This window comes from Elephas maximus, chromosome 3 (assembly GCF_024166365.1).
Source record: "Elephas maximus indicus isolate mEleMax1 chromosome 3, mEleMax1 primary haplotype, whole genome shotgun sequence".
Taxonomy (NCBI): Eukaryota; Metazoa; Chordata; class Mammalia; order Proboscidea; family Elephantidae; genus Elephas; species Elephas maximus.
The window spans coordinates 66513454-66538232 of NC_064821.1; the positions used below are offsets into that span (position 1 = coordinate 66513454).

At 51.9% G+C, this 24779-nt stretch overlaps 1 protein-coding gene across 1 annotated transcript; it reads left to right on the forward strand.

Annotated features, from left to right (window-relative positions):
* The first annotated feature begins 4509 nt into the window (after positions 1-4509).
* Positions 4510-18978, forward strand: EXTL1 (exostosin like glycosyltransferase 1). Its single transcript, XM_049878330.1, has 11 exons — positions 4510-6105; positions 12356-12446; positions 12757-12864; positions 13781-13900; positions 14487-14619; positions 14816-14922; positions 15710-15805; positions 16592-16678; positions 17116-17276; positions 18342-18513; positions 18681-18978. The coding sequence occupies exons 1-11, from the start codon at positions 5330-5332 to the stop codon at positions 18855-18857; spliced, it is 2028 nt and encodes a 675-aa protein (XP_049734287.1). The 5' UTR covers positions 4510-5329; the 3' UTR covers positions 18858-18978.
* Positions 18979-24779: the final 5801 nt, after the last annotated feature.

A 24779-nucleotide genomic window follows, 5' to 3' on the forward strand; every position in this document is an offset into this window, starting at 1 on the left:
TGTTAAAAGAATTGTCACACAAATACACAGCGGGCACTGTCAAAGATGTGTTTCACGCATTCATGGGGGAACCATCAGGACCAACCACAAAGCTTATTCAGAGGATTCACTGATGATAACCAGTCAAACCCAGAGAATGCTGGGATGAAACTGTCAGTTAGATTCAAAACCGGTGACTGCCCTACGGAGCGTGACCTATTACCTTTGGGGTTATCTTCTCTGCTGGTCAGAAGTCATTTATATCATTATGGGACAAAAATCATTTGTAATTTATCTGTTTCCTACAAATTAACATTTTACTTCTCAGACTTATCCAATGCCTGGGCCCTAATCCAGAGTGCATAAAAAGTCAAAGTTGTCATCCCTTAGGGCGTCACATGACCCTGGGTGGCTTGTTAGACAATGCCCCAGTGGGACAATGGAGGTCACTTGGTCTCCTCATTGTCTCACTTCCAAGTTTTGGATACTTTTCCTTAACGAAGTTCAGTGTTGATTGGATGGGAGGGGGAAGGGTTGACCTTCAAACCTGTGTCAGGATTACTTCTGAGTAAGAATTTCAGAGCGTTTTTGCTCTGAAAATCCCAGAAGATGACCTGGTCCTGCTACCACTTTAAGCTGATGGTAAAAAAAAAAAAAGAAAGACCCAAAAAAGGGTGTAACTGGTCCAAGGTCAAACGGACATACTTGGAGGAGGAGCAGGGGCTGGAATTTGCTTTCCCTGACTCCCATTTTGGAGTCTCCTGGGCTGGGCCCCTGGCCTTGCCCCAGGTAGGGTCCAGGTATGAGTTATCCACTATGGGCAGGATATGGGCTCTGCATCCTGGTGGGAGCCACGGCAGGCAGACTTACTTGAGCTGGAGCTGAATTGATGCTCCAGGGCCCTGTGAGGTTCCTGGAGATTTGGGGTTAGCTGTGCTTGAGAAGGAAACCCTGGTGGCATAGTGGCTAAGTGCTATGGCTGCTAACCAAAGGGTAAAAAAGGGTAGGCAGTTCAAATCCACCAGGCGCTCTTTGGAAACTCAATGGGGCAGTTCTACTCTGTCCTATAGGGTTGCTATGAGTCGGAATCGACTCGACAGCAAAGGGTTTGGTTTTGGCTTTTGGTGCTCGAGAATTAAGAGCTCGGCTGCTAACCAAAAAGATCGGCAGTTCGAATCCACCAGCTGCTCCTTGGAAGCCCTATGGGACAGTACCACTCTGTCCTATAGGGTTGCTATGAGTCAGAATCAACTCAATGGCAACAGGCTTGGGGTTTGGGTGCTCAAGAAAGTGAGAGCTGAGACTCCAGGGCTCTGGCAGCCTCTAGCCCCACACTCGTTAATTCTGCTGTGAGACACCTAGACAGCCTAGAGCTGGAGGAACAAACAGCAGCAGACAAGAGGCAGCAGATGGGTTTCCACAATGATCGCCTCTTGGAGCTCCCAGTGTATCTTTTCTTCTGGGCAGGGATGGAGGTGCAGCAGAAATAACATGGGTGCAGATGGAGGAAACCCAAGTCCTGTCCTGATTGGTCCCAGATGGACAGCTTGATGCCCTGGGCAAGTTATCTCATCTCCTCTTGGGTCAGGGACAGAAGGATACCATTTGTTAAGTGTTTGCTCTGTGCTGGGCAGGGCATACCGAATGCTGTGCATTCATTACCTCATTGAATCCTCCTCCCAGCAAGCCTTTGAGGGAGGAGCTATGACTATGCTCATTTTGCAGATGAGGAAATGCAAGCACAGAGGGATGAAGTAACTTGCCCAAGAACACACAGCTTCTAAAGAGCACTAGGGCTGTGCTCTTCACCACCAGCCCCCTTTCTTCCTGAAGACTAGATCCTTTCCTTTTGGCCATTTAGGGGCCCAGCCCTGGGAAGGAAGGGAGGGAGGCAGAGAGGAAATACTTCAAACACAGTATTGTCATTCCCATTTTCGGCCTGGGTACCTTGGCCAATCTGACACCTGACACCTCAGGCTGGGAGCAATCCCGTGTTCAGGCAGCCCCCAGGTAGCCCCCAGGCACCCACGACACCACCACGGCAGTGACACAAACACTGCAGTGCTCAGAGGCTCTAGGATGCCATCCAGAGTACCTTGTCCTCAAATTCACCCCAAGGCCTGCTTCGACCCTGCCCTGCAAGAAACAAGGCCTCTGCCTCCTCTGGGAAGCCTCCCGATGCTGAACCAGTACCCAGGTCATTGCCTCCTCCTCCCTGCCATCCACTACCTCCGGACGTGCCCCAAAGTGTCTGCTTCTGTCACATCGCTTGTAGACCAGGTATAGGACAGGGACTCCTGGTGGCTTTGACGAGCTCTAAAGAGCCCAATGGAGGCCTCAGAACCCTTGGTAGAGCCCAGAGATCTATTTTTAGGATAAGCCCTGCTAGCCCTGCCTGCCAGGATTCCCTGCTTTCTCTTTCTCCATCCAAGCCTCAAGGGTAACTTTGTGAATCACAATCCAGACAAGCCCAGGCCTCAGCAGGGATGGAGGTAGGAGTGAGCTTGTGCCCTGGGATAGGGATAGGGGAGCTGGAGCAGGATCAGGCACCACCGTAAGCCCTTCACCAGCCATCCTTGTCTTCCTAGACCTCCTAACTTTTTCCATTCATCCATCCGTCAGTCTGTCCGTCCGTCCGTCCATCCATCCACCTGTCCATCCATCTATCCGTCCACTCATTCAAAAAGCCTTTACTGGACATTTATCATGCAGCCCTGGTGGCACAGTGGTTAAGAGCTTGGCTGCTAAACAAAAGGTCAGCAGTTCGAATCCACCAGCTGTTCCTTGGAAACCTGTGGGGCAGTTCTACTCTGTCCCATAAGGTCGCTATGAGTTGGAATCGACTCCAGGCAATAGGTTTTTTTTTTTTTAGTGCTGGGGATGAGAAAGATGAGTGGACATGATTCCTAACCTCAGAACTGAATTCCTGGTCTTCTTCCCCACATTGCTCCTCTTTCAGTCTTGCTCATCTCAGCCGATAGCAACTCCATCCTACCTGTGCTCAAGCCAAACCTCACATCCAATCAGTCAGCACATCTGTCGCTTTGCCCTGGCTCAAAACATATCCAGATCCTGACCACTTCTCGCCTCTTCTGCCCTCTGCCACCCTGGTCCAAGCCACCATCATGGCTCGTGTGCATTATGGCCATGGTCCGACAGGGCTCCCTGCTTCTGTCCCTGTCCCTGTGATCAACCTTTTCCCTACAGTCTGAGTGGTTTTATGAAAATAAGGTCGGGTCATACCCCTATGTCAGTGCTCTCCAGAATGAAAGCCAAACCCTTTGTAACAGTCTACAAGGCCCTACAATTCTCTGGCCTCCTCTCCTGCTTCTCCTCCTGCCCTCACTGTGCCTCTTGCATGGCAGGCCTGTTCCCCCTCAGAATCTGTGCCCTGGCTGTTCCCCCTGCCCAGAATGATCTTCTCCTAGAAATACACTCCGCTCACTCCCTCGACCCTTCAGGATTTTGCTCAAATGTCAGCTTTTCAGTGTTCTTGTGTGTCATCGAGTGGATTCTGACTCAAGTGACCCTATAGGACAGAGTAGAACGGCTCCATAGGGTTTCCTAGGCCATAATCTTTACAGGAGCAGATCATCAGGTCTTTTCTCCGGCAGAGCCAACTGCTGACCTTTAGGCTAGCAGCGGAGTGCTTAACCATTGCACTACTAGGGCTCCTTAGTAAGAGGTAGAGGCAGAGCTCAATTCCAGATCTGTGGACTCCACGGGGCCTCCCTCATCAGGCTAGAGCTCTTGGTAGTCAGGGTCTGTGTCTCCCTCATCACCCATTCCTTGACTCCTCTCACAGAGCCCAGGCCCAGGACCAGGGGAGCCCCTCAATGGAGCATGAATTAATGGAGAGTCAAATTCAACCTCGGGAAGAACCCCTCACCAGGACTAGAACAAGCACTAAGCCTTTCCCTGCAGAGCTCCAGACAAGGGCAGACCTGTGTGTCTGAATGAAGGGGGCCAGGAGTGGGCCCTAAGAGGCCGGAGCTAGATGGAAAGAACGACTGAAGCAAGAGGGGACCAACCATGGGTAGAGTTGGGGGCACCTTTCCCAATGTCCCCAGCCCCTTAATTCCTTCTCACTCATCACATCTGTTGACTTTCCCTCCTGTTAATTTATAGACTCCCCATACTCACATACCCAGTAGGGGTGGCCAGTGGGAAACTCTAAGGTTTAGGGTCAGATGCTCAGAGTTGAAATCCCCACCCTACCACTTTTTACCTGGGTCACCTTAGGAAGATTCCATTCCCTCTGTGACTGTCACTTTGTTCATCTGTAAAAAATGTCTGTGATAAATCTCTGCCTTAGAGAACTACTGTGAGAGCTCGAAGAGATGAGGCTGTGGCAGCTCCTGACAAACTGTAAGGTGTGGTTATTATTATGAAAAATCGAAGAAACTGGTTTGGAAAGGGTTAAGTGGAGACTTTGCCTTCCAGCCAGAAGCGAATCAGGGCTGGCAGGGGAGGAGCCAGGCTGCCGCTGGGAAAGGAATCCAGACCAGCCAGATGCAGCCTGGAGAGGGAGCAGAGGGAGACACTGGCAGGGACTTGGGGCTTGGGGCAGGGGCTGGGGCAGGAGACCTGGCCTCTGCACCGTGATAGCTCCAAGTCAGAGGGTACAGGGCCAGCTGCCAGTGCTCAAGGGAGAAGAGGCAGCACTACGGGAGTGGGGACAGTGGCAGGGAGGAAGATGACCAGGACCCAGAGCCCTCCCAGCCCCCCAGGCAGGGGGCACCAGCCGCACCAAGGCCCTGACCCCAGCTGGCCCTGATGGCCTACATGGGGTGCAGGGTCTAATTTTAGCTCCAACCGCAGGGACCACAGTCCAGGAGTGCCTGCCAGCAGGCACAGGGGCAGCCAGGGCTGCCTAGGCAGGATTGCCCTGAGGAGACCAGCCCTGCTTCCTTCCAGCCCTGCACCCTGGCCAAACTGCCCCCTGGGGAGTCCTCACGGGTCCCCCATGGCCTGGCAGACAGCCCTCCTCTCAGACAAGGGCAGAGTCAGGGGGTGCAGCTGGAGGGACAGAAGGCCACAGCCTTGCAGCCTGGACAGGGGTTGCATCAGCCTGAGCAGTGCCCTGGAGCAGGGGGGCTGTGGGAAGGGCAGAGGCTAGCTTGGCTGTCCAAAGGCCAAGGAAGCAGAGTGCTGACCACAGGAAGGCAAGGTCAGGAAGCTGGGTCTTACCCGGCCTCTTACGCCTGGCCTCAGTCTTCCTATCTGTACAATGAGGGCGCTGGACTAGAAGACTGATCCTAGCACCGGCCACCCACCCTCAGGCCCCTGCTCTTTCTGCTTCCTAGCCAAGGCCTCCTAGCTTCCCCCAAACCGGGCTGTGGGTGGCCACATGCAGTCCTGGAGAAGAAAGTCCCTTTGGCTGGCACTGTCAGCCTCCTGGCTCCTCCTCGTCCTCCTGGGGGTCTCCCCACTTCTCCGCCTGGCTGTGCCCCCGAGACCTCTGCCAGGAGCCCCTCAAGGCTGGCCCCGCTGGCTAGATACGGAGCTCCTACAGAGCTTTTTCCAGCCTGGGGAGCTTCCAGAAGATGCCCCTCGACCTTCCCGAGCCCCCGGCAGCAACGGCTGCAGCTGGGAAGCCTGCTTTGACACTTCCCAGTGCAGGGGTGGTAGCCTCAAGGTGTTCGTGTACCCTGCGGCAGAACCAACCTCTGAGATTCATCGCCGGATCCTGGCTTCCATCGAGGGCTCCCGCTACCACACATCCAACCCTGGTGAGGCCTGCCTCCTCCTTTTCCTCAGCCTAGACGCCCCTGCTGCAGAGGCCAGCCCAGTGCCTCCACAATGGAATGGGGGCAAGAACCATCTGGTCTTCAGTCTCCACCCAGCCCCCTGCCCCAAGACCTTCCAGCTGGGACAGGCCATGGTGGCTGAGGCCAGCCCCACAGTAGACACCTTCCGGCGTGGCTTCGACGTGGCTCTCCCACTTCTCCCTGAAGCCCACCCATTTCGAGGTGGGGCTCCTGGCCAGCTGCAGCAGCATAGCCCCCACCCTGGGGAGACCCTGCTAGCCCTGGCAGAGGAGAGAGGTGGGTGGCGCACAGCAGGCACCGACTCCTCCACATGCCTCTGGGATGGGCGCTATGAGCAGGACCCTGGACCTACGCAGTAAGTGGACTTTTCCCCTTGGGGGCTGTGGCGGGAGGAGGTGTGACAGTATGGAGCCCAGAGGCCAGGGTAGAGGGCAGGATTGAGATAAGAGAACCAACTAGTTCTGGCAAACTCAGGCCTCAGCTGCAGCAGGAGGGAGTCAGGTTAGACAACAGAGAACACTTCTACCAAGCTGATGATATGATGCAAGGAATGTCAACCACAGGTTTGGGAGTTCTTCCTTGGGGTTCTTTAAAAATGTAAAACATGACTCATCCCTACTTTCTCCATTTCCCTCATTCCAATCTCTCCTTCCCTGATATATTATTTAACATACATTTGGATAGTGTCTGCACTTTTATAAATATTAACTTTTTCTAAAATAATGATGATAATAAAATAATGTGAATTGCTATTATTTGTTTGTATACCAAACACTGAAGCTCAGAGAGGTTAAATAACTTGTCTGAGGCCACACAGCTAGAAAGAGCACAGCCAGTGTTTGAGTCCAGAATTGTCTGTTACCAAAGCCCTCAGAATTAGAATTCTGAGTTTTGAGAGAAAGTCTATGATCAGCCAGTCAAATGACTAAGAGGGGCCATGGAGATAAGTAATTGGTCACAGATGGAAGCTGCCCAATGTCTAATTTGGAATATTAACTTCTCAAGGAAGTAGTATTTGGTTATAGCAAGTATGACTTAGGTCAGACCTAAAGAAGAACTTCCTGCCAGGGAAGGTGCCTGAACACTATATAAGGAGCATGGGAGCCTGTACTCCTTGCCATTGAGTCGATTTTGACTCATAGTGGCCCTTTAGGACAGAGTAGAACCGCCCTATAGGGTTTCTAAGGCTTTAAGTCTTTATGGAAGCAGTCTGTCACATCCTCCTCCAGTGGAGCAGCTGGTGGGTTCCAACTGCCCCCTTTTGGCTAGCAGCGGCGTGCTTAACCACTGTGCAACCAGGACACAGAACTGTAGGACGTGGAAAACTTGTTCAGAAACTTCTGTCCACTGCAGCTAGTTGGTGACACACCTCAGGTAACAAAGCAGCTAACCCCTGAGCACTCTCTGCACCCCCTAGGAGGCCAGTAGTTTCCAAAGGCTGACTGGGCAGGCAAGAATTCAAATCAAGTCCTTCTGAGGTTGCCCAGGGCCCCCGCGGCAAAGGCTTCCCTCTCTATCTCCTGGGGCTGGCCCAAGTTGGAACCTGTCACTCGTATCCTACCCCAGCTCTCTCCCTCAGGTATCTCCCCATCTCCCTGTTCTCTGCTAGAACAACAGAGGCTATTCTGAGCTTCACTTCCCTCCCAGGAATTCTGCACATGACCAAGCTCCTTTTATGCCTCTGCTTGGGGCTCCTGGGAGATCTCCCCAGGCACTGCCAGCTCAGAGCTCAGACAGAAGCTCACCTTTGGTGGCAAGTTTCTCTGTTTACCAGCCTCCCCCCTTCCCCACACTTTTCTGGCTATGTTGTTGTTGTCTTGTGACATCGAGTCGATTTTGACTCATAGTGACCCTATGTAACAGAGTAGAATAGCCCCATAGGGTTTTCTCGGCTGTAATCTTTACGGGAGCAGGTCTCCAGGTCTTTCTTCCGTGGAGCTACTGGATGAGTTTGGGCCACCAGCCTTTCAGTTAGCAGCTGAACACTTAAACGCTTAGCCGTTCTTGCTTACAGAAAGACCTTTTGGCTGACTTTAGTTACAGGTAAATGCAGTGAGTTATTGGTGAATCTGAAAGCTATTTTAGTCTGGATTTCTCTGAGAAGCTGAAAGTTAGGGACGCTGCCTGCATATACACACAAACACATCAACACACACGTACACACACATATCTGCGTGACCCCATTGAGAACCAAGACCAGACTTCAAGGTAAGACCCCAGATCTAACTCTGTATCCCCAGGTGGCTGGACATGTAAACCAAATGTTTGCGGATTGATCTAAAATTGCCCAGAAAACCGGCCAGGTTTTCTAATCAGCCTGGGCCACCCTCTGAGTAGCACGTTTGATAAGTCTGTGTCCATGGGGTGAAGCCGGGCGGCTCTAGGGGTTCTCTAGAGGAACTTCAAAGAGTTCTATCTTCGGCCTCAGCCCCCCTTTGGGTGACAGGACTTATAATCTCTAGGGTAGCTTGAGCTTCAGTTTCCCTAAAGTGTCAGGCAGCTACCTGGACCAGACTGAGAGAGAAAAGAGAGTACAGGGGCAGAGTGAGAGAGAGAGGTCTACAGCCGCAGGGCCAGTCCCCAGAAGGTGGCCTGAATAAACAAGAGCTGGCTGAGAAAGAGGCAATTCACAGTCCCCTCCGCAGGCACAATTCACTCCGCTAGCACTGGTGGGAAAGTGGGAGGGGAGAGGAGGAAGCTAACATCCCCCGGGCCACACGGTTTGCCAGGCACTTTATACAAGTCATTGCCAATTCTTTCAAGCACCCTTCAAAAATGGTATTACCTCCATTCCAAGGAACAGGAAACTAAGGTTCAAAGAGGGCCTTTGGTGACAAGGTTCTCAATCCAGCATGGCCCTGCTCACTTCTGATCAGACACTTAGAAGCAGTGGAGCTGGGATCCAACCCTGCACTTCTGGCTCCAAAGCCCATGTTTTTCCACCTTGGTTGAATAGCCTCCTGTTGCTTTGGAATAAGTTCCCACCCATTTAAATTGTTACTTATTCATTTTTATGAAGGGGTAATTCATTGACCTGGTACAAAATTCACAGTGTACAAAAAGGGACACAGTAAAAAGTCTTCCTCCCAGCCTGTCTCCTGGCCACCCAGTTCTCCTTCTGGAGGTCAACACACAGTTTCTTGTACTTGTTTCCTGAGATGTGACTGTACAGGCAGTATGCATATATGTTCTCCCCCACTTTTTTTTTTTTTTAACATAAATTCAGTGTATATTTTACAGTCTCCCTGCCTGTATCGTTAGGCACAGGAGGCACAGAGCCTAGGGCACACGATACTTTTAGGGGCCACACAAATGTGTTCATTTCTTCCCAGATCAGGAAAAAAAAAAAAGGACTTCTAGCCAGAAGAAAATGTTTTAATATGTGATATTATTTGTCTTTATACCGACTAAAACCAAACCTGTTGCTGTCAAGTCAATTCCGGCTCGTGGTGACCCTGTAGGACAGAGTAGAACTGCCCCATAAGGTTTCCAATGCTGTAAATCTCTATGGAAGCAGACTGTCACATCTTTCTCCCTCGGAGCGGGTGATAGGTTCAAACCTCTGATCTTTCAGTTAGCAGCCAAGTGCTTTAACCACTGTGCCACCAGGGCTCCTTGTCTTTATACCAACATAGTTATAAAATATAGTTTTTTTTTAATAATTTTTATTGTGCTTTAAGTGAAAGTTTACAAATCAAGTCAGTCTCTCACATATAAACTTATATACACCTTATTACATACTCCCGTTTACTCTCCCCCAATGAGTCAGCCCGCTCCCTCCTTCCAGTCTCTCCTTTTGTGACCGTTTTGCCAGTTTCTAACCCTCTCTACCCTCCCATCTCCCCTCCAGACAGGAGATGCCAACACTGTCTCAGGTGTCCACCTGATACAAGTAACTCACTCCTCATCAGCATCTCTCTCCAGCCCATTGTCCAGTCCCTTCCATGTCTGATGAGTTGCCTTCGGGAATGGTTCCTGTCCTGGGCCAACAGAAGGTTTGGGGACCGTGATTGCTGGGATTCTTCTAGTCTCAGTCAGACCATTAAGTCTGGTCTTTTTATGAGAATTTGGGGTCTGCATCCCACTGCTCTCCTGCTCCCTCAGGGGATCTCTGTTGTGCTCCCTGTCAGGGCAGTCATTGGTTGTGGCCGGGCACCATCTAGTTCTTCTGGTCTCAGGATGATGTAAGTCTCTAGTTCACGTGGCCCTTTCTGTCTCGAGCTCATAATTATCTTGTGACCTTGGTGTTCTTCATTCTTTGATCCAGGTGGGTTGAGACCAATTGATGCATCTTAGATGGCTGCCTGTTAGCATAAAATATAGTTTTAAAAAATATTTTTAATGGAGGGAAGGGCCCACAGAAGTCACAATAGTGCCTTGCCCAGGGCCAGACCCCAGTAGAGCCCTGGAGCCATGGGCTGTGACCTGGCTTCCTCCTTAGCACTGACAGCCCAATTCTGGGGCAGATACCTTGCAAGACCACAGATTCCTAAGACTTCATCAGTGGTCACCACCCACCCCAGCACCAAGTAATCTGCTTGTTTACTTCCACTGACAGGGAACTCACCACCTCCCGAGGCCACCCTCTGGCTCCATTCCCAGACAGCTTTGCTACTAGAATTTGTGCTGAAAATATCCTCTTGAACATTTCTATCCATTGGCCCTGTGTCCATCCTCTCATGCCACATGGAGCATTCATTCACTTAACACTGATTGAGAAGCCAGTCTCTGTCAGGCACTCTGCTAGGCTCTGGGGGGTACTGGGATGAGAGAGGCACAGCCTCTGCTCTCAAGCAGCTCAGTCTTATTGGAGAAACAAACAAATCAATGGTTATGACATACATTGTTAAGTAGACTGAGGCCACATGAGCTGCCTACCTGGCTTCCCCGCGTAAGAGCTTCAGTTTCCTCCACTGTAAAACGGGGTAACAGTACATACCTCCCATCTCTTACAGCTGCTGTGAGAATGAAGTGAGTCAATGGATGTAAAGCACTTAGAACAGTGCCTAAAGCAAAGTCCATGATCAATAAACATTACCTTGGGTCACTACTATCACAGGAGCGAGAGGGCGATAGAAACACAGCAGAGGGAGCAATCAAGGAGGGCTTACCAGAGGAGGTGATGTTTGAGCTTAGACATTAAGACTAATAAGACTAAGAAGGCAGGGAAGGGCATTACAGGTGGAGAGAAAAGGCACAGAGGAAAGGGCAATAGATGTTAATGAGGGCTAAGGGGTGCAGTTTATTCAGCAGAGTCTTTGTGTCTTTGAACTCCCTGAAGCCTTAGCCTTAAGGGTCTTCCCTCCCTTAGAGCCCTGATGGCACAGTAGTTGAGCACTTGTCTGATAACCAAAAGGTCAAAGTTCAAACCCACTAGTCGCTCCATGAGAGAAAGATGTGGCAATCTGCTTCCATAAAGATTACAGCCTTGGAAACCCTATGGGGCAGTTCTACTCTGTCTTGTAGGGTCACTATGAGTCGGAATAAACTCGATGGTGCTGGCTGGGTGGTGCTGTGGCTCTTAATGAAATAGAAGGTGTCCTAGTGTTAACTTGTGGGTTCTTCTAGGGGGAGCCTAGTGGACACCTGAGCTTTAGGCAGAAGCTCTGGGGTGGTTCACATAACCCAGGGTTGGGAGTTGGCATACCTCAGTTCTGGTCCCATTTCTGTCCCAACCCTTTCTGTGACCCTGAGCCCTTGGCCCTCTTGGGGACTCCCCCCGCCCCCATCCAATGGGAATTGGCCCAGAGGCTGGCTAAGCCCTCCCAGGTCTACTTCTTGAAGTTTCAGGCTCAGAGCCAGGTGGCCTATAGCTGAGGAGAGCCCTAGGACCCTCTGGGCCCTACGCATCAGCCCTGCTCTGAGGGCCTGTGAACCCAGGGTTCCTGGGACCTCCACTCCCACTGGGTCATGGGCACTGGTTCTCTGAGTGGGGCAATCCCAGGAAAGGGCTCTGAGGAGGCTGTGACACCTGCCCCTCCCCTGACAGGCATACACAGCCTGAGTGTGGCCCTGGGGCTGAGGGGAGGGGGTAGGAGGAACAGAGGAGGCCTGTCCTGGTTGAGGGGGCCTGTGGACAGCAGCTTCCTGTGTGGTTCCAGGCTGGGGGCCCAGCCCACCTCCTGACAGAGAAACCTTTCATGGGCCTGTGGGAGGGCTGAGGGTGGACGCCCCTCAGGTGAGGGACGCCTGGAGACTGTGTGACAGAGTAGTGGCAAGGCACTGTGGGCAATTCCAAGTCAAACAAGGCCTTGGAAATGTTAGGCCCCCTCTCTGCATTTTGCAGATGAGGGAACTGAGGCCCAGAGAAGGGAAGGGAGACATCTAAGGCCACCAAGGCTGGAGCCAGAGCTAGAACCCAGGACTCCTGCCTCCTATTCCACCCACGGATGAAGGGCGGGTGTGAGGCTCCCGTTTGTGTTAGTGCATGAGTGTGAGGCTGTGAGTGTTACCATCTGGAACATATTGGTGGGCTTGCATATTGTGAACTTGGGAGTGATGATATAGGGTGCTGTAGGGCCAGTGAGGGAGCCAGCCCCCAAGTGGGGTGGAGGGCTGCTGTCTCAGGCCTCATGTGTGCAGGACCCCCTCATGTGCCTCCTTAGGACCCACCCCAGGGGAATGCTGCCCAACGCCACCTTCTGCCTCATTCCAGGCCGCCGCTCTGATGCCTTACGTTTCCTCCAAGCCCTGCAGGTACAACCCCGACTTGGACATCCCCCACCCTGTCCCCCCACACTCCTGAGCTGGCTGGCTACCCTGGGCCCAGGCCAATGGGCAGGGGCTGTGAGCTGCCCACTCCCTCACTCTGGGACTCAGCTGTGCTGTGGTCACATTCACCGCACCCTCTGCAGAACACAACTCCGCCCCCCTCCCCAAAAAAAACACTACTTTCCCCTCCTCTTTGCCTCTTGCCCTCCACAGCAGCGGCTGCTGGCTTGGAGGTGGAAGGGGCTGAGTGTGTGCAGGGTGGGACTGGGTGCCCTAGTTAACCCCTCTCCCACAGGCTGGCTGCATCCCTGTGCTTCTCAGTCCCCGCTGGGAGCTGCCCTTCTCCGAGGTCATCGATTGGACCAAGGCGGCCATTATAGCTGACAAGAGGCTCCCACTACAGGTAGCTCAGGGCCCTGCCCATAGGGTGGGGACTGGACCCACGACATGCGAGGGACTCTGGGATTCCAGCTCCCAGGATGGCCTCAGTCCTGGTTCCTATGCCCCATCTGTGTATGTTGATGAATTTGCCCCCATATGGGGCTCCCATAGAATCAAGTGGAAGCAGAGACTCCTGAGGGTTCATGGCAGTGAGCACTGGCTGGAAGTCAGGCATCCAGGGTTCTAGACTTCTCTGACTCAGAGCAGTTTTCAGTCTTGGTTTTCCCATCTGTATAATGGAATAAGTTAGACCTCATGGTCCCTGTGGGCCCAGCTTCACTGGCCTATGACTGTTCAGATAACCAGTGTAAGGAAAGCCTACAGAAAATCCAAAATCAGAGACTACTTCCAGGGGGCTGGGTTGGGAAAGCAAAATAACACAGCGATTTTTCCATCTGATGAAACAAATTTTGCCTGGCTTTGAAAAACATACACGTGAAACTGCCTCGAATCCCCTAAGAACTGAGACTATGTGGGAGTTTAATAACAGTAGTTATCATTTGTTGAGCCTCTACCATGTGCCAGGCACTGTGCTAAACTAGATAATTCATATTATCTAATTTTACCCTCACCATCACCCTATGAGGGAGGTACTACTATCCTCGTTTTACAGATGAGGAAACTGAGGCTTAAAGAGGGTAAGTGCTTTGCCTATAGTCGCACAGCTACTAAGTAGCATTTAATGACCCCTGAGTGACCCCTGAACTCTTGATCACTATGTTACCTGAGCTTAGCCAAGGGTGGCCACTGCAACCCACTTCAAGAGCCCTGGAGAAAGGGCTTCTGATTCCCAGGTCTTGGCCCCAGGCCCCCCACCTCAGAATCAGTCGGGGCCTGACAAGCCCTTTTCCTCCTTCTCTTCTCCCTCTGTGCCCCAGGTCCTAGCTGCCCTCCAGGAGATGCCCCCTGCACGGGTCCTTGCCCTGCGCCAGCAGACCCAGTTTCTATGGGATGCCTACTTTTCCTCAGTGGAGAAAATCGTCCACACCACTCTGGAGGTGAGGGGGGCCCCTCATAGCCCATGACTCCTGCCTCATCCCCATCCCATCTCCACACCCTCTGCCTAGACACATCTCCCCTGCCCCAGTGCTTGAAGTTCCTCCTTGAAGATGCCTCTGGGGAAAATCAGAGGCTTCACTGTGAGACTGTGGACTAGTTCCTTCTCCAACCTTGGCCTCAGTTTCCCCATCTGTAGAGGAAACAGCTGTGGTAAATAGATTTCAACTTGTGCTAGCTCCAGCTGATCAGCAGTGGCTGCCTGGGGCTCTGTGCTGGGAAGGATTCTGAGCCTGGTAAGAATGTCATGACCTGTTGGTGACATCTGCCCCAAGTGAAGAAGAGAAGGGAGGCAGCAAGTTTGCCACCACCTGCCACCTTTGGAACACCATCACTGAGTGCCCCCTATTCAGCTTCTGCATCTGAACTCTGTCCCCAGGGACCAGGTGATGCTGCTGCTACCCTCACCACAGCCTGAAGGGGGCAGTGTGGGACTACACCAGTCCTCACTTCCTAAGACTCCACCTATAGGATCTGAGGCCAGGGCCACACTGGCCACCCCTCTACACAGCCCCTCTCTCATTTCAGACTATTCAGGACCGGGTGTTTGGAGCCTCTGCCCACCCCTCACTGATGTGGAACAGCCCTCCAGGAGCACTCCTGGCCCTGCCTACTTTTTCCAGAAGTCCCCGGGACTTCCCTTTCTACCACCTGCAGCAGGGTAAGCCCTGGAGATGGGACATCTTGAATCCCTATCAGCTGTCCCCATATCTGCCCCAGCCTCATCCACAGAGCCCTGCCAAGACACTTCCTGAGCCCCCCAACATCTCTCCTGACCCTCCAGGTCTTCCACTTAGGTCACTTTCCATGGGGTTTTGCCTGCTCCTACCCTGACGGCCTGTGTCTCATTCCCCCAGGCTCCCATCCTGTGGGCAGATTCAGCGCCCTGATCTGGGTGGGGGCCCCAGGCCAGCTCCCCCTGAAGCTCATCCAGGCGGTGGCAGGCTCCCAGCACTGTGCCCAGGTCTGCCCCCTTGCCAGCTCGGGTCCTGGGATCCAGGGTGGGAGCGAGGGTCAGGGAAAGGCCCCTAACATCTAGAACCCAAGAATGACCACACATTTGGGGGGGGAGGGGAGATTTCCAAGGGCACTTTCTTTCTCCTTAAGTCCCAAGTCTTTGTTCCTCTCCCCCAAGTGGAGCTGATGAGGCCACCTGAAAAGTAGGCTCTGGGGAAGTAAATATTCGTTCATTCATTCACTCACTCACTCGGCAGTCATTTTCTGAGTGCCAGGCCCTGGGTTCAATGCTGAGGACTCAGAGAAGCAGCAGGAAAGGATTCTTCCCCCAGAGTTCAGATTCACTGAGCCTTTCCGGGCACACAGACTGTCAAATCTCACTTCCAGAGAAGGCAGCTAGACCCAGAAGAACACTGGCAGAGGAGGGAAACTGGCAGAGAGGGAAGCCATCAGCTCAGCCAGGGTGCAGAAGGAGAGGCTTCACAGACATGTGGACTGGAAACTATAAAGTGGGAGGAAGAGAATGAAAAGCTTTGAGGGAAGATGGGGACAGGCCCCAGGCTGGAGGCTACCATACCAAGTTGTAACACCACAGGTGGCCACCTTCATGTCACCAGAATTCCTACCTGCCAGAAGCCCAGAGACAAGGACAGAATGGCAACAAAAGGACCCTGGATTCCCCCTCAATGTGCATATATGCAGCTGTTGTACTTCTTCCACCTGAGAAAGCTGACTCCTGGAACCCCCCATCTCCTCCAGCTCCTGGCTTCAGGACCACCCCTTTTTCCTCCTAGATCTTGGTTCTCTGGAGCAGTGAGAGGCCACCCCCACCTAAGGAGAAGTGGCCCAAGACGGCTGTCCCCTTGACGGTCACTGAGGGGCACAGGAAGGTGAGGGATGGGGAGGGGTGTGGGGGGTGGGCTCAGCCACTGCATGCTGGGAACCATGGAGGGTACACACGGGGTGCTTTGCTTGGGTCTGAGCCAAGGCTGGACTTCAAGCTTGGTCTGAAGAAACCAGGCAGTAGGTTTTAGCTGCTGGCCCAATTTCTTCCCTCTCTGGTCTCTTGGCATTATGTTCTCAGGTAACTGGGGGTTTGTGTGATGAGAAAAGGTAGGGGGAGGGGTTGATGTCTCAGATAAGGAGAGGGGAGAAACCTGGGATTTGAGGAAATATGGACGGATGGCAAATTTGGCCAGGGTCAGGGAGGGGATGGCTTCTGAGAACCAGGAAGGATGTGAGCCACCTCCTTGCTGGATGGTTCTGGGCAAGTCACCTCATCTCTCTGGAACTGTTTCTTTCAAATGAGGGACATTTGGCGAGCCTTCTGAAAAGCAGGCACTGGAGAAGTAAATTTTCATTTCACTTATTCGTTTACTCACTCACTCACTTGACAGTCATTTCTTTGAGTATCTAATGAGACAATAGAGATATCCTGAGATGTCAAAACTGGAAGGGCCCCTAGAGACCAACTGCCCCTTCTCACCAAAGGGGAAATCGAAGCCCAGAGAGTTGAGTCGTCCAGGTCCCAGATTTGCTGTTGTTCACTGCTCTTCCCTCCACGCCACTCCTTAGGGGATTGCTGGTCAGTGGATATTCAGATATTCAGATATTGGCTGTGGGAGGTCAGGGAGAGGTCCCACAGCTGAGTGGTCCTCTCTGCCCTCCCTCTGCAGGTCAGTGATCGCTTCTTCCCACACGGCACCATCAGCACTGATGCCATCCTCAGCCTCGATGCCCACACCAGTCTTTCCACAAGTGAGGTGAGGGCTGGGCCCAAAAGGGGCCCAGTGTGGGTGGGGACAGAGCCAGAGGGCCCTGGTGGCCTCACAGATTCCTAGAGCCGAGCGAACAAGAGATCAAGATGTCCAGCCTCCTGCTTTCAAAACCGCCCCAGCAAGTCAATCGGCCTCCTCACTAGAAATCTAACAGAGGCTTTCACAGACTCCTTTGGGAACATTGTTTTGGAGGCTCGCAGCTGGGAAAGCTCCCCTAAGCACCCCCGCCTCCCCCCCTCCCCACACACATACACTGAAGCATTCATGCTACACTTCTAGCGAGTTCCAGAGTCATGGCTGCTGTCTCCTCTCCCCTGAGTCCTGCCCCAGCCCCTCAGCCAGGCCGGCCTTCCCTCCATATCTCTGAACGTTCCTGGTTGGTTGGGAATCCTTCCTCACACCTCATTTCAATCCCTCCCCAGGTAGACTTTGCCTTTGCGGTGTGGCAGAGCTTCCCAGAGCGGATGGTGGGCTTTCTGACGTGGAGCCACTTCTGGGATGAGGCCCAGGGTCGCTGGGGCTACACTGCTGAGAGGGCCAACGAATTCTCCATGGTTCTCACCACGGCCACCTTCTACCATAGGTACAGCACAGGCCCTGGTACAAGGAGCAAAGAGCCAGAGACCCCACCCTGAACTGGGAGCAGGGTGGCATGGGAGCAAATAGCGCTCAGTTTAGAGCCCAAAGATTCAGGTTCTAGGCCTGGATCTGCCACATCTCAGTTGTGTGATCCTAGGCAAGCTTCCTCACCCCTCTCGAGCCTCAGTTTCCTCACCTGTAAAATGCAGTATATTCACCTCACGTGATTGGTGTGATAATCCAGTGGGGAAATCATGTAAGTTCCTGTTACCTAGATATTAACAAATGGTAGCTAAAGTTATTATTTTAAGTAGAGTTGTGCAGAGGGTGCAGGCAGTGTGTGGGTCAGAGTCTGGTGGTGGTGGTAGGTGGGGTACAAGAGAATGGTCCTGATGCTTTATAAATGTGTGTGTGTGATGAGCTGGGGATTATCCCAGGCCTTCCAAAAGCTGCCTAAAGCTCCCTAGTCTTAGAACAGGGACTGAATTCTGGAGGGTCTCTTGTGCTCTTTAAGGGGTTCTTTATACAGGTTTAAAACAACTGTGTGTAACCTGGAACCTCTTATAGATTTACCCAGGAGCTTTGCAGGGAATTCTTGATAGAGTGAAGCATAGCCCCTAATGTGTGCATAGTGGCCCCAGATTGTTCTGTATGGGGTTGTGTGAAGTGAGGCTCACCTGGACCAGCGTCCGCCTGATTAATCCACAGCACCCCTGAAGCTGGACTTCCAGCTGCTGTGTCTGATGGCTTTGGAGCCACCTGATGCCTCCCACAATCTGGCTCCGTCTGAGATCAGAACTCAAAGCCCAGTTGTGGGGGCCTTGAGAAACCCATGAGGGAGGGGACAGGGAGTACACCATTGGCTGCCAACAAGCCCCAGAGTGGAGACAAACCCAGCACAGTGGAGAGCTGGTCACACTGCGGATGGGAACTCTGAGGCAGCCAGGCAAGAGGGATGGGGATCGAGGGCAAACGGAGTGTGGAGCAGAGCTGAGGTCAGGAAGGAAGAGAATGGGGTTTGGGGGTGAACTCAGCTGCTGCAGCCTCACTGTCCTCCTCCCCTACCCAGATATTACCACACTCTTTTCACCCACTACCTGCCCAAAGCTCTAAGGAGCCTGGCAGAGGAGGCACCCACCTGTGTGGACGTCCTGATGAACTTCCTGGTAGCATCAGTAACCAAGCTGCCCCCCATCACGGTGCCCTATGGGAAGCAGCACCAGGAGGCCAGACCTCCACTGGTGAGGAGGGCAGAGGGGAACTGGCCTGCGCTGGCAGGGCACTGGCTGGGGGAGGGAGGAGGAGAGAAGGGAGAAAGGATTCCCTGTCGGCATAAATCCTTCTTGCTGGGGGAGGGGGTGCAGAAGAACAGAAAAACCTTCCATCGCATTTCTCCATCCTCTCTTAGGCATCTGGGGGCTCAGGGCCAGAGCCGCAGCCCCCCGACCCGGACTGCATCAATTTAATGGCGGCAGGGTTTGGCCACATGCCCCTGGTGTCCTCTCGCCTTCGCCTGGACCCGGTGCTCTTCAAGGACCCGGTATCCGTGCTGCGCAAGAAGTACCGCAGCCTGGAAAAGCCCTAGGAAGGACAAGTGGAGACCCGAGCCCTGTTCCTAGGGGCTCTGCACCTGCCTTAGGGGCTCAGCCCCTCTGCCTTGGGACATCTGAGAACCAATGAGGCAGCTAGTTGGCTAAGCGTCAGATCCCTGTTGGCCAATCCCAGCCATAGCCCTCCCATCTGTGAGGGGCAGGGCCTCTACCCTCCCCAAAAGCCTCTGCAGGCAGTGCCCCGGTGCCCTGCGCTTGCCCTGGGACGCTAGGCCTTCGTATATGTCGATCCCTTTGCCTAAAATGCCTTTCTCTGCTTCTCCACCAAGCTAACATCTACTTGCCTCACCCCCTCCAGGAACTTGCCTGACCCCCATTCCCGCCCCCGGATGGGGTTAGTCTCCTTCTTGGTGCTCCCACAGCCCAGTGTTTCCCTGCAGTCCCGGCTCTGTTCTTGTTGCCTTGCAATGTTTACACCGTCATGGCCCAGGATTGACCTGTGAGAGCCGAGAGGACTGGGTCGTGTCCTCTTCTTCTTGACCATGCAGGTGCACGATAAATATTTGAGGAACACATAGATGGAACACTTAACTGGGCGCCTGCTGCGCGCCTGGCCCTGTGCCGGCGGTGGCCAGAGCGTGGACAAGGTGCAGCGTGAGAGACAAAACGCCGCCCCCCCGCCTCCAGGGTTCTTGGAGGAAAACATCTACTCACAGATGCCTGGGTTGCCAGCGCAATCCTCACGCCCCAGGAAGGAGCAAAAGGTGACGGGAGGCCAGTTTCGGGGCTTCTATCGGTCCGGGTGTGGGGAGAGAAAGGGAGTGGGAACGTAGGTGGTCGGCCCCAGCCGGGCCTGGGACCCTCTGTTCTGGCTCGGCGGCCCGCCCTGCATTACCAGCGTGGACCACTAGAGGACAGCCACGCCGCGCTCCTTTCCCCGAAAGCGGATGTTTTTTCGCACCCACCCAGTCAGAGGGCGGCGGCGGGGACGTGGAGGGGTTCTTGGCGAGTGCGGCCCGAAGTCTGAAAACTCGGGTGAGGAATCTGAAAGAACAGCCCCGCCCCTTTTGCCCCGACACTTGGGACTCAGTAAGAAGGGGCCGTTTCTAGGTGGGCTGAGTGGGCGCAGGGGCTTTCTAGAATGCCCTGGCGGTAAGGGTGGAGTGAGGGAGGGGATGCTGGGTTCTCCCGCGTTCACCCACCTGGAACTGGAATTATCACTTCGGAAATAAAGCGCGTGTCCTTGCTTCTCACGCTCAAGCTATAAATACCCTTGCAGCAGCTGCACGGGGTGAGGGGATGGGGGGGACTCTGGGCTCGCCTGGGTGGGGGGCGGGGCAGCGACGCCAGAAAGGTGGGGGTGGTGGGTCCAGCCAAGGTCCAGGGTGTCAGGTGTTTTCCTGCTTTGATGGCCTGGCTGCTTTGGAAACTCCCGTGACAGGCTTGCTAGCTGGAACATGCCGTCCCCCAAGGCCTATCCAAGGCCTCCCACCTCCATCCTCCAGCTTGACCTCTGGCCTCTGGATGACTCAGGTCCTCGCTGGAGTCAGTCACAGCTGGGGATGCAGAGTCGTCTCTCCCTTGGGAGGCATGGAACTGGGAGATGCTTGGGAAGGAGGGAGGACTGGGAACTAAAGAGGAGGGCAGCTGGCCCAGAGTCAAGAACAGTTGAGGGTAAGGAGGAAGCACACACCTGCAGCCCAGACAGCCTTCCCAGGATGGCCTAGCCAGGGAAAGAGGCACCTTTCCCCTCCTCAATCATGGCTTCGACAACCAGGCCACTGAACAGCCAGGGCATGGCCTTGCCCACGGGGAGGGCACACACTGGGGGCCCACACTGTACCAACAGGCAGCCCAGAGCAGGTCCCCAGCCCTGCTGGAGAGAGAAAGCCTAGAGGAATGAAGCAGAAATCCAGTCCTACCTCACTCTTGCTGTGTGACTTCAGGCAAGCAAGGTTATCTCTTTAAGCTTCATTTTCTCAACTGTAAAAATGGGGGGGGGGGTAACGACTTGGCACACAGGCTCAACTTGAATCAGATTGGCTTATGACTAAAACCTCTATGGTTATTATGGAAACCCTGGTGGCGTAGTGGTTAAGAGCCATGGCTGCTAACCAAAAGGTTGGCAGTGCTAATCCACCAGGCGCTCCTTGAAAACCCTACAGGGCAGTTCTACTCTGTCCTATAGGGCTGTTATGAGTCGGAATCAACTCAACAGCAGTGGGTTTGGTTTCGGTTTTCCTAGTTATTATACAGTGTCAGCAAAAAAGAGAAAGACCCTCAACGAAATGGATTGACAGTGGCTGCAACAATGGGCTCAAGCGTAACAATTGTGAGGATGGCACAGGACCGGGCAGTGTTTCATTCTGTTGTATGTAGGGTCACTGTGAGTTGGAACTGACTCGAGGGCGCCTAACAACAGCAACATGGTTATTTTAGGAGCCCTGGTGGCACAGTGGTTAAGTGCTATGGCTATTAACCAAAAGGTCAGGAGTTTGAATCCACCAGCTGCTCCTTGGAAACCCTGTGGGGCAGTTCTTCTCTGTCCTATAGGGTCGCTATGAGTCAGAATTGACTCGACAGCAATGGGTTTGGTTTTTTGTTTTAGTGGCACAGTGGTTCCTCTCCTTGGGAGAAAGATGTGGCAGTCTGCTTCCATAAAGATTGTAAAGATTACAGCCTTGGAAACCCTATGGGGCAGTTCTACTCTGTCCTATAAGGTCAGAATGAGTGGAATTGACTGGAAGGCAGTGGGTTATTTTGGGTTATGGTTATTTTAGGGTTAGATTATTCTCTCTAGGAACTGATCAGCATTGCTTTGAAGAATTTTAGTTGTCAGACCTAAGTCCTGTCCATGCTCCAGGTTCCAGGTTCTAGGGCCTGACAAACCCACTGACTGAGATCATAGGCAGCCCCTGACAACAGTCCTGGAAATGCACAAAGAGGTCGTTTTACAGATGGGAAGAGAGAACTCAGAGAAGGTGAGAAACCTCTCTCACATCCTTTCCCCCTATGAGTCAGGGCAGTCAAGTTGAATTCTGTTGCTGTCCATGGGGAGGCTGGGAAGCCCACCTGCCATGAGCCCCAGAGTTCCCTCTTTCCTGGATGATGATAAAAGTAACCACTACTCTTCAACCACCAGGTGGTTCACATACATTGGTTCTAGTCCTCACAACAACTCTTGAAGTGCACATTAACATTATCTTGTACAGGTAAATCCTGGTGGCATAGTGGTTAAGAGCTACGTCTGCTAACCAAAAGGTCACCGGTTCATATCCACCTAGGCACTCCTTGGAAACCCTATGGGCCAGTTCTACTCTGTCCTGTAGGGCCACTGTGAGTCGGAATCCACACGATGGCAAGAAGTACAGATGATAACAGCCATAAAAAGGCCTATTTGCCGAAGGGCCAAAACTGGTTCCCATCAGCCATCATGACTCATGCCAACCCTTGGTGTGTCACAGTAGAACTGTGCTCCATAGGGTTTTCTTTTTTCCTTAAACATTTTACTTTAATCAAAACATATAAATATACATGTAATCATTAATTTTCTCATACTTTTTTTTACATGTGTACAATTTATTGACAGCAATTACGATAATTGGCTGTGCAACCTTACCCTTAATCAATGAGATATTTTTATTACCATTAACCCTCCATTTCCCCCTCCCTCTCATCCCTGGTAACCACTAATAAACTTTGTTTTCTATATATTTGCCTTTTCTTGTCTTTTATATAAGCGAGGTCATAAAATATTGGTCCTCTTGTGATTGACTTATTTCACTCAGATAATATCTTCCAGCTCCATCCACATTGTAGCACGTGTCAAGACTTCATTTCTCCTACTGGCTGAGTAGTATTCCATTGTATGTATGTACCATATTTTGTTTATCCATTCATCTGTTGATGAAGCATTTAGCTTGTTTCCACCTTTCGGCTATTGTGAATAGTGTTGCAACGAACATTGGTGTACAAATCTGTTTGAATCTTTGCTTTCAAGTCTTTTGGGTAAATACCTAGGAGTGGAATTGCTGGGTCATATTCATGTTCTATTTTTTTTTTAATTCGTGTTCTATTTTTAGTTTTTTGAGGAACTGCCACATTGTTTTTGTTTTTCACAATGGTGGTACCATTTTGCATTCCCACCAGCAATGGGTAAGGGTTCCAATTTCCCCAGATCCTTGCAAACATTTGTTATTTTTTGTTATTATTACTTTTTTATCTTAGCCATCCTAGTGGGAGTGAAATGGTATCTCATTGTAGTTTTGATTTGCATCTCTAGTGATGCTGAGTATCTTTTCACGTATTTGGCGGCCATTCCCATGTCCTCTTTGGTGAAATGTCTATTCAAGTACTTTGCCCATTTTATGATTGGGTTATTTGTCTTTTGTTAAGTTGTCAAAGTTGTATATATATTTTGATTATTAGATTCTCGTGGGATACATAGTTTCCGAAGATATCCTCCCAATCGGTAGTCTTTTCACTTTTTTGTCAGCCTTTTGATGAAAAGAAGTTTTTACTTTTTAGGAGGTCCCATTTATTTATTTTGTCTTTTGCTGTTTGTGTTTTTGTTATTATATTAGATAATCCATTGTTAAAAGCTAGGACTGACAGTGTTGCCCCTGCTTTTTCTGCTAAGAGTTTTATCGTTTTGGTTGCACTTTTAGGTCCTTAATCCATTTTGAATTTGTTTTCGTGTATGGTGTGAGGCATGGACCCTGTTTCATTTTCTGTGTGTGGAGATTCAATTTTCCCAGCACTGTTTATTGAAGATACTCTTCTTTCCCCATTGAATGGACTTAGCACCCTTGTCAAAAATCAGTTGACCATAGATGTGTGTGTTTATTCCTAGACTCTCAATTCTGTTCCATTGGACTATGTCTCTATTGTTATATCAGTACCAGCCTGTTTGATTACCATAGCTGTATAGTGTGTTTTAAGATCAGGAAGTATGAGTGCTCCTACTTTCTTTTTCTCTTTCAACATTGCTTTAGTCATTCAAGGCCTCTTCTCATTTAATATAAAGCTGAGGATTGGTTATTCTATGTCTATAAAGAAGACTGTTGAAATTTTGATTGGGATTGTGTTGAATCTATAAATCACTTTGGGTGATACTCCATAGGGTTTTCAGTGGCTGATTTTTCAGAAGTAGATCGCCAGACTTTCTCCCAAGGTGCCTCTGGGTGGACTTGAACTTCCAACCTTTTGGTTAGCAGCCAAATGTGTTAGCCATCTGTACCACCCACGAACTTGCTTATAAGGGCAGAGAGACCATTATATTTGGGGCTGCCTGATAACTGGGCTCTTGTCTCTGGAAGACTGAGGACAGGTGTGCCTTCTTGCATTTTGTAAGCACAAGCCACCCTCTAATTCAGGAATCTTCACACACAACACCCAGGAAGCCAGTGTCTCCTCTCCTGGTTGGTCCCTGGGCTGTGTCCAGCCCCTCTGTGTCCTCCATCCCTGGGCTGTGACCAGGTCTGGCCACACCAAGGACAGAGCTGGCCCAATCATGTCCGATTTCAGGCTCCCGAGCCCTGGGACACCATCAGGGCAAGAGAAGTAGCCCAGGGGTTGCAGGGCTGTTAGGGCAAGGCCAACGCTGAAATCCCTGCCCCCTCCCTCCCCCTGCAGCCACCTGTGGCAAGGGCGTCTTGGTGTTGGCCCAGCTTCCTGGGCTGGGGGAATAAGGAAGGAGGAAACCCAGCCAGTGTCTTACCTAGTAAGATGCCTGGCCCCTCCAGGAAAACGGAACATTGGGCTCACAACTGAAGTGACTAAGACACAGACAAGTAAGTCTCAGGTGCCCCTGCCTCCTCATTGAGAGGGTGGGGTCCTCACAGCTCCCCAATCCCCATGGCCTCCTTCAACCATATTGTTTTGGGCAGAAGGAAGGGGCTCTGTTCCAGGGATTCATTACAGATTCATAAGGCAGAGGCTAGGCAGGGTGAAATGGG

Bases quoted from the DNA above. Each gene is read 5' to 3' on its own strand.
- EXTL1 (XM_049878330.1), top strand. From the start codon at position 5,330: ATGCAGTCCTGGAGAAGAAAGTCCCTTTGGCTGGCACTGTCAGCCTCC. The intron at 14,620-14,815 runs GTAAGCCCTGGA...TCATTCCCCCAG, and splicing joins TTTCTACCACCTGCAGCAGG to GCTCCCATCCTGTGGGCAGA. The intron at 15,806-16,591 runs GTGAGGGATGGG...CTCCCTCTGCAG, and splicing joins TCACTGAGGGGCACAGGAAG to GTCAGTGATCGCTTCTTCCC.